The sequence below is a fragment of the Sinocyclocheilus rhinocerous genome, unplaced genomic scaffold (assembly GCF_001515625.1).
Source record: "Sinocyclocheilus rhinocerous isolate Xijiao unplaced genomic scaffold, SAMN03320098_v1.1 scaffold288, whole genome shotgun sequence".
Taxonomy (NCBI): Eukaryota; Metazoa; Chordata; class Actinopteri; order Cypriniformes; family Cyprinidae; genus Sinocyclocheilus; species Sinocyclocheilus rhinocerous.
Window position 1 is genome coordinate 59030 of NW_015635021.1, and position 9716 is coordinate 68745.

Sequence of the window (9716 nt, forward strand, 5' to 3'; positions counted from 1 at the left end):
ATAATTATATAATTGTATGCTTTATTGTATGTTTGCTGTTTGTAATACAGTTCCAGAGACAGTGCCAGTGATCAGCCTATCCAGAATCGAAAATGTGATTCTGATCCAGGGTCAGGAGTTTGTGCTCAAATGTAGCACCATCAACATCAACCATGATATCAGCCTGAGCTGGAGTATCCCATCTGAAGCGGTTAGATCCACACATCTGTTGCATAATCTTAGATTACTTCATGTAAGCACACTACCTAACCTAGACTGTTATTGTCAATCCTGATTTAGATAGCAAATCACAGCCAAAAATCAAACATCCTGCCTGGTTCTCGAGAATATAAGCTCTCAACAGGACTGTCGATCGAATCTGTGAAGATGATTGACTCAGGAGTCTTTCGCTGTGTTGCGAGGAATGAGAAGGGTGTCTCCATGGCAACTGTCAATCTGGAGGTTTACGGTAAGAAATGAAGATGTATCAAACCGTCATTTTCTATATTATTGACTTTAACCAGAGAGCAAGAAGAGCAAGATGGGACACTGATAGGAAAACAAATAGGATAAAGAACAACACTCAATATGATGATTGTTGAAATGGAAGTCCCGCTTTAGATGCACAGATTTTACTTTCACCTTACATTGTTACATCTGTGTGTGTGTGTGTGTGGCAGAGCATGGTTTCATGAACCTCACGGAGGGAGAGGAAAGTGTGATGGAGGTGAGAGAGGGAGAAAGTCTGACCCTCAGCGTGGAGATGACGTCATACCCCAGACCCACAGAAGTCTACTGGACCTATAACAACCAACAACTCAAAAACACATCTGAACACGTCATTACACTACACAACCAGCAGTACAGGTACACACACCTGCACACACACACACACACACACAGACACAGACACAGACACACAGACACAGAGACACAGACACAGACACAGACACACACACACAGTTGAAACTATTGTATCTCCACCATCGTTTTTAAAAGCTGTTATATTAAAATACAAAATCAGTATATGAGCAGCTGACATGACATGTATTTTTACTTTTCTTCACAGAAAACATATAGAAACACATGTTTTGATAATTTGGCTAGACAGCAGACATCGGCCATAAATATAAAATTATGTGTCAGTATCATTTTTAGCAGTTTCAAGTAAAAATTTGAAATTGTCCTGCTATTTGACAGTCCTCATCATGAACTGTGAAATGATTAATACATAAATGTATCAAAAGAAAACTGAAATTCTGTTTTTTATTTTGATTAATTAATAATTGTTTTTTCTATATTATTGACATTATCTAATATGTGACCCTGGACCACAAAACCAGTCATAAGGGTCATTTTTTTCGAAATTGAGATTTATACATCACCTGAAAGCATACATAAATGTATCAAAAAGAAAACAGAAATTCTGTTTTTTATTATTTTTCTATATTATTGACATTATCGCATATATGATTGGTCATACATTTACATATTAATATATTAATATAATTATATTGTGGTTTATTATTAAAATTATTTTTAGCAGTTTCAAGTAAAGTCTAGAAATTGTCCTGCTAATTGACAGGCCTCATTATAAGCTGTGAAATGACTATAAAATGTATCAAATGAACAATGAAATTTTATGTTTTTTTTTATTTAATTTAAAATTACGTTTTAATTAAAAAAAATGATTGGTATAATATTATTGGCATTATCTAATTTGGGTCTACTTTCAAATATGAAATAAATTTCCAAATTATCATCACAAGACTAAATTTACATTAGTCCTGTGAAGTGACTCAAAAAAATAAAATAAATAAACGAACAAACAAACAAACAAATAAATAAAAAAATTGGGCAAACTCTTGGAGATCTTTTATGTTGCAACTGCAAATGTTGCAAAAATATATAAAAAAATATATAAAAAACCTGCAAAAAATCTGACTTTTAAGTTTGTAAGTTAGGAAATAAGATTTCTTTTTATAGAATTACTAATAAAATGTGCATTATTTCTACACTTATGTTGTTTGTACTACTTCCATTTCCATTTATAAAGGGTTACACTTTATTTTAAGGTGATGTTGTTGCAGTGTAATTACACAAATAAGTATTAATATTAATATTAATTAACTACATGTACCTACTACAGGGTTAAGTTTAGGGTTAGGATATGGATTACGGTTAGTTATTTGGAGTTATGCATAGTTTACTGTTATTACTACATTAAATGTAACATGTAACTACGTCACCTTAAAATAAAGTATTATCTTATACATCATCTACTTTCCCTCATAAAACTATTTAAGGTTTAACATAAAACCACAATGTTAAAAACTATTGTGTCCATTGGGTGTTTTCTAACATTTCTGCAGGAAGCTTACTCAGACATTGAGTATTGTTTGTTTGAATGTTGCAGGTACATCAGTGAACTACGGCTGGTTCGAGTTCATGGATCAGAGGGCGGAATCTACACTTTCTCAGCCTATCACATGTATGCATCTGTCAATCGGTCATTCACCGTCCATGTTATATGTGAGTTCAGAGGACTGATGGGATTTAACTTAGCATAAATTGTTTATTTTAATAGTCTTTATATAAATACAGTAAATCTCTCATTTAGGTAAACCAGTGATAGTTTCCCAGGAGGGGCCTGTTGATGGACAGGTGCGGTGTGTTGCTTCAGGATATCCTGTCCCAAAAATATCTTGGTATTACTGCGAGCCACCACATGCACGGTATGACTCACAGACTTCTATAAGCCACTCACACTCAACAACTGTACAATAGTGTGCATCTCTAACGTATGTTATGCAAGTACCAGAGTAAACGAACTATTGCATAGTCATGATCTCATGAGACTGCAAAAAGCCACAAAACCATTTGGAATAGAAAAGTGTTTCTTACATAATGAAATATGGTAAAAAAATACTTGTCATATTCTTTTGGCTCTAAATAGCATTTATAACCTCTGACAGGTGCTCCCACCTGTTAAATGCGACGCAGGCAGATGAGGAGTTCACCTTGGTAACAGTGTCAGGGGCAGAATTTGGACGAAACGAGGTGGAAAGTCGACTTAATGTCACCAAAGGAAAATTTCACACTCTTGAGTGTGTGGCAACAATGCAGGGAGAGCAGGCCTACACTCTCTTTTCCATCAGCGGTGAGACTCCCTCAAACACACATTTACCTTGCAATCAAAATGAGAATATTAGACCCTAGATTTTTATTGTTTTATAAAGCTAATCATTAATATAGCAGTAAACACTAATAATCAGGGTCCAGAAAGATAACACATGTTGATACAATACAGTTGTTACAGCATAGTAGCACAGCAGTTCAGCCTCAGGCCCAGAAAGAAGACGTTTTACCCTGGACGAAACGAAGTGGAAAGTCGACTTAATGTCACCAAAGGAAAATTTCACACTCTTGAGTGTGTGGCAACAACGCAGGGAGAGCAGGCCTACACTCTCTTTTCCATCAGCGGTGAGACTCCCTCAAACACACATTTACCTTGCAATCAAAATGAGAATATTAGACCCTAGATTTTTATTGTTTTATAAAGCTAATCATTAATATAGCAGTAAACACTAATAATCAGGGTCCAGAAAGATAACACATGTTGATACAATACAGTTGTTACAGCATAGTAGCACAGCAGTTCAGCCTCAGGCCCAGAAAGAAGACGTTTTACCCAAGACTTTACCCAAACCCTAATGCTGCTTTCAGCTCCTTTGGGAAACTGCTGTTTACAAGTTCAGAAGTCATAATTACAATGTGATGTGTTTTCAAGTGATTTTAGTAGGACAAAATGGATGCAATTTCATGTTTATTTTCCTTTTTTTCACTTACTGATAAGACAGGAAGCTTTTTTCGCACTAATGCAACAAAATGAAAAGCAGAGTATGTGCATTAGGTTTGTAATAGATGCTTTATTTTGACGTATAGAATGATTGGAAATGTAGTTTTGTCACAGAATCCTTTGACCTCAAAGAAAGAATCATTTTATTCAAATTGTTCTAATTAGCATATTTTTTCTAATAATTTTATTAGTAATTTTATTCAGCAAAGGATACAATATATTGGACAAAAATGATAGTAAAGACATTTATATGGTATGAAAAATTTCAGTTTAAACTAAATGCTTTTCTTTTGAACTTTATATTTTCTATTGTATCACCACTTACACAAAAATATGAAGAAGAACTGTTTTCAACATTGATAATAATCAGAAATGTTTCTTGAGCAGCAAATCAGCATATTAGAATTATTTCAAAAATAATTACAGAAATAAATTACATTTCAAAATACATTAAAAAACGAAAACAGTTCAATTGTAATAATATTTCACATTATTATTGTTTTTACTGTATTTAGGCAGATCAATTCAGGCTTGGTGAACATACGAGAAAAAACACAAACAATATAAAATAAATTGTACAGTCAACATTTACAATTAGCTTAGCTTATTAGCTCTTAACTAATTATTAGCTAATTTCTCCAGGCATACCAAAACAAGGTGGACCATTCTTACAGTGTTATTGAGAGCAGTAGATAGACATAGACACACACACACATACACACACACACACACACACACACAAACACACACACAAACACACACACACACACACACAGCTGTAACAGATAATCCCTGAATGTTCTCAGACACACACTGAGCTTGTTGACAGATATGAGGGATTAATATTTTGTGCAGCGTGTGCACATTAGGTATTGAGACTGATGCTAAGCTCTTAAAATCCTCTGAACAACAGCTTTAAACTCACTCACATACAACTCTAGCCTTATTAATATGGCACAGTGAATTAAGAAGTATTACTCTCTAGCTGTTTTAAACACAGATGTGGTGTTTATATACACTGAACAAAATTATAAATGCAACACTTTTGTTTGATTGATGTTTGGACATGTGTTTCTCTCCCCAGAGAGAACAGTGCCCCATAAACTCTTCACACCTCTGTTGTCTGGTGTTGTGTCCACTTCTGTTCTGCTCAGCTTCTTTTTGGTGGTTTTGCTCTACAAATACATGCAGGTACTAAGTCATAACACTCCTACTAAACACTATGAAGTAGCACAACATCCAGTTCTGGTTTTATTTATTTCACTTGTATTGTTCTGCCATAGAAACCCAAATATGAGATCCACTGGAAGGTGATCGACAGTTTTGATGGCAACAATTATACCTACATAGACCCAACGCAGCTGCCTTATGACCCCAAATGGGAGTTTCCACGGGAGAGACTGCGCTTTGGTAAAAAGCATACACACAAAAATTTAAGCGTCATTATTTAATCGGAGTAAAAGCAGCTAAAGTGCTTGTTTCATAATTCCACAACCTTGACAGTACTACAGTTAATACATATATTGTACATAAACCACTGTTCGAAAGCTTAGGGTCAGTAAGAATTTATTTAAAGAAATTCATATTTTTATTCAGCGAGGATGCATTAAAAAACCAAAAGTGTCAGTAAAGACATTTATTATGTTACAAAAGATTTGTTTCAAATAAATGCTGTTCTTTTAAACTTTCTATTCATCAAAGAATCCTGAAAAAAATGTATTTGGTTTCCTCAAAAATATTAAGCAACACAACTGTTTTCAAATATATTAAAATAGAAAACAGTTGTTTTAAGTTGTAACAAAATTTCACAATAGTACTGTTTTTACTGTATTTTTGATCAAATAAATGCAGTGTTGGTGAGTATAAGAGGCTTAAAAAATCTTACCGACCCCTAACCATTGAATGAAAATGTATGTACTACGATTAAAAATCCTATAATCCTATATAACTAGTACTATAATCATACTATATAATATATAAAGTACTAAAAACATACTATATAATATACTGTATAGTGTAATATATAAATGTTTGTTGTTTATCATGATGAAGGTAAAATCCTTGGCTCTGGAGCATTTGGTAAAGTGGTGGCAGCTACAGCATATGGACTTTGCTCAGCTGACACAGTGACCACTGTTGCTGTAAAAATGCTAAAACGTGAGTATTCATGTTTATAAAGACTCCAATCACTGGTTGTCAGAAAATACAACTTGTTTTCCTACAGTATGTTTTTAATCTAATGTGTTTATGTATATTTATCTCTCGATGTGTGTATGTGTGGGTATCTGTGGATTTTTCCCAAAGCGAGTGCTCACTCCACCGAGAAAGAGGCTCTAATGTCGGAGTTAAAAGTTCTGAGCTTCATTGGCAACCATATAAACATTGTCAACTTGCTTGGTGCCTGTACAGTAGGAGGTACGTGATTAATACTGAATCAAGAGTGGTGACAGATTAAAGATACTTATGAGTTTATAGTAAGATATGTTTTATGTGCCTTTTCCAACAAGTCATTCCAATCGCATATTATTTTCTTTCTTCTGGTTGAAACACAACAGATGTTAGGTAAATGAGCTGCTATTTTCCAAACAAGAAAAGTGGAAGGGGATTTATACTGCACCACAAAAGTAGAATAAAAGTATTTATGGTCTGTTTTTCACACAAAGCTTTTGTATAGCATTGTATATAGCCTATTTTATAGGCTTCAGAAGACTTTGATTATAACATATAAGTCATATTGACCATTTTTTGGTGCCTTTTGTCATAGTAGGAGCTTCAGAGAATAAATGATCATCCTTTGTAGTTCTGTAATGACAACTCTCGGAGGGATTGGCATGGTAATGTACATGACAATGTTAATGTATTTGGTCTTGGCGGAATAGATCTGCTATGCTGCTGCAGCAGAAGTACCGAGACTTGCTACTGTCAAAACATCCAGAACATGCTGCTGTGAGCATGTAAGAAATAATGCTGCTGCAAATATAACATAAATGAAATAACCCCCATATAGCATACATGAATCACCTCGTAGCAGATCTATACAGGTGGAGCTGGGGAAGGTGGAGGGTTTCTGAAGCAAGCTGAAACTTCTACGGCAAGCACTAGTCATATATTTGAATGCTGAACAGCGAGCTCATTGGCTACTGATACAGGAGAGAACCAATCAGCTGTGCCATGTGATAAGGATGTCATTAGGTCAGATTGAGTTAGATCTATCGGACTGCGCCATCTAGAGTTTCATGCCAGAACTCTGTATTTGTATGAAAAAGAGCAGCTCAGAAATTCTGCCTAAACAGTCTCCTTGAGGATTATTAAAGTGACATTTTCCAACAGGCCCCACTCTGGTGATCACAGAATACTGTTGCTATGGCGACCTGTTGAACTTCCTCAGAAGAAAGCGGGATGCGTTTTTCAGTTCCAAAACAGGTGATGGATATTACAAAAATCTGCTCAGCCAAACACAGCCTTCGAGGTAAGATATGTGTGAGAAATGTGGTGAAGATGCATAGATGTCATTTGTTAGGTTTTCGTAATGTAATACACTATCTATTATATGCATGCGTGCACACAGCGAGGGCACTGATAATGGATACATGCCTATGAGGTCGTATCAGAAGAGATCGAATCAGACAGGTAGGCTCATCTCGAAAGAATAAAAGCAAACTACAGCCACTTTTACCACCAACATCCATTATTTAATGCTTTTCAATCTGTATCACTTCTCTCAGAATGGTGCGATGATAAAGATGATCTCTCCTTGGATACTGAGGATTTACTCAGCTTCTCATATCAAGTGGCTAAAGGCATGGACTTCCTCACATCCAAAAATGTAAGTGTATTAGGTTTATTCGCCTCTCAAGTTTCAGAATGGGTTGAACAGACCTTGTAACGTTATCCTTTCTGGATTCTCATATAGAATCAGCACAGATTTTTTGTCTCAGTAGTGAATACAGTGGGTACGGAAAGTATTCAGACCCCCTTAAATTTTTCACTCTTTGTTATATTGCAGCCATTTGCTAAAATCATTTAAGTTAATTTTTTTTCCTCATTAATGTACACATAGCACCCCATATTGACAGAAAAACACAGAATTGTTGACATTTTTGCAAATTTATTAAAAAAGAAAAACTGAAAAATGCTCAGTATTTAGTAGAAGCACCCATTTGATCTAATACAGCCATGAGTCTTTTTGGGAAAGATGCAACAAGTTTTTCACACATGGATTTGGGGATCCTCTGCCATTCCCTCTTGCAGATCCACTCCAGTTCTGTCAGGTTGGATGGTAAACGTTGGTGGAAAGCCATTTTTATCCTTTCTGGATTCTCATATAGAATCACCACAGATTTTTTGTCTCAGTAGTGAATATGTACTTCATAACATGTTTTTTGACTAATAAATTGCTGTTATCTGTGTTGCCATGTATTTTAAGTGTATCCACAGAGATCTGGCTGCCAGGAACGTACTACTGACTCAGGGTCGAGTAGCAAAGATATGTGATTTCGGTTTGGCACGCGACATCACTAGAGATTCCAGCTACGTCCTGAGGGGAAATGTGAGGAAGTGCTGTAAATCCTCTACCACACTCACACCTACTGCCAGGATATATATTAATATCAAATATATTTAGCATTTTTAGATCTCATGTAGTAAATGAGCCGTTAAATTCAAGGAATAGTTTAACCCAAATGAAAATTCTGTCATCATTTACTCAACCTTACGTCATTTCAAATCTGCATGGCTTTCTGTCTTTTGTGGAACACAAAAGAAGATATTTTAAAGAATGATTCAACTCTATTTGTTCATATAATAAGTCAGTGGAGTCCAAAACAACACTGGACCTCATTGACTTTGAGAATATCTTCTGTGTTTAGTAAATGACCAAATGTTTATTTTTTAGTGAACTATCCCTTTAAGTGTATGTATATGATATTGCTTAATAACATATTACTCAAAAAAAAAAAAAAAAAAAGTTAAAGCATTGTTTAGAATCATGAATGTTGTGTTTTCTCTCTAGGCTCGTTTACCAGTGAAATGGATGTCCCCAGAGAGCCTGTTTGCTTGCGTGTACACTTTTGAGAGCGACGTCTGGTCCTACGGCATCTTATTGTGGGAGATCTTCTCTCTGGGTCTGTATGAGCTGGTATAAGGCCTATTAAACATCTGATATTTAATAGGCCTGATTTTATGAAGGTCTTATGAGGTGAAAATCTGCCTGCAGGTAACACGCCATATCCGGGTATTCCAGTTGGATCCACATTCTATAAGATGATTCAAGATGGATACAGAATGAGTGAGCCGGAGTTTGCCCCAAGTGAAGTGTAAGAGAATTTTACATTTCTATAAAGAGCCTGTAGTCAGTGTTTTATATTAAAGGTGGGGTAAGCGATTTCTGGTAGCCAATGTTGACATTTGAAATCACCAAAACAAACACGCCCCTACCCCAAAAGGGTCTCGCCCCTATTTTGATAGCTCCGCCTCACACATACGTACGCAACCCAGGCAACGATTAGTTCTGTGAAACAAAGCAAAACCAATGTTACACCGTGTCTACACCAGACGCGAGTGGCGCAGCACGACAAAATACTATAGAACTCATTATAATCAGTGATGCTGTCTACACCATAGATATAAATACATATCTATGGTCTACACTGGATGTGGCGCGACACGACAAATCCCAGACAGAAAACTGCTGCTGCATTCTATTCATGACGTATTGACACAAATTTCAAATGATTTTCAACGGCCACTTTGTTGCGTCCAGTGTACTAGACAGACTTTAGCTGTTGCGGCGCAGACACGGTGTTACTCACCTATCCAGAAGAAACAAAACAACCTCAGCGTCCGATCGCAGGCCTCCGCTCCTTGAGTTCTCTCCAGC

The 9716-nt window shown here is 35.9% G+C and overlaps 1 protein-coding gene across 3 annotated transcripts in view; it reads left to right on the forward strand.

Annotated features, from left to right (window-relative positions):
* Positions 1 to 9716, forward strand: part of LOC107746005 (mast/stem cell growth factor receptor kita-like) — an 18711-nt gene that overhangs the window by 4447 nt on the left and 4548 nt on the right. The window contains exons 4-20 of one of the 3 annotated variants that reach the window (XM_016560035.1): positions 51 to 190; positions 280 to 448; positions 660 to 846; positions 2396 to 2511; positions 2600 to 2714; positions 2955 to 3067; positions 3391 to 3462; positions 4923 to 5029; positions 5122 to 5248; positions 5891 to 5995; positions 6143 to 6253; positions 7169 to 7307; positions 7407 to 7468; positions 7564 to 7664; positions 8265 to 8387; positions 8850 to 8961; positions 9054 to 9153. In XM_016560035.1, coding sequence (XP_016415521.1) covers positions 51 to 190; positions 280 to 448; positions 660 to 846; positions 2396 to 2511; positions 2600 to 2714; positions 2955 to 3067; positions 3391 to 3462; positions 4923 to 5029; positions 5122 to 5248; positions 5891 to 5995; positions 6143 to 6253; positions 7169 to 7307; positions 7407 to 7468; positions 7564 to 7664; positions 8265 to 8387; positions 8850 to 8961; positions 9054 to 9153 — 1999 coding nt within the window. Of the gene's footprint in view, positions 1 to 50; positions 191 to 279; positions 449 to 659; positions 847 to 2395; positions 2512 to 2599; positions 2715 to 2954; positions 3140 to 3390; positions 3463 to 4922; positions 5030 to 5121; positions 5249 to 5890; positions 5996 to 6142; positions 6254 to 7168; positions 7308 to 7406; positions 7469 to 7563; positions 7665 to 8264; positions 8388 to 8849; positions 8962 to 9053; positions 9154 to 9716 lie in introns of all 3 variants that reach the window. The other 2 variants (XM_016560036.1, XM_016560037.1) reach the window with 2 other exon arrangements.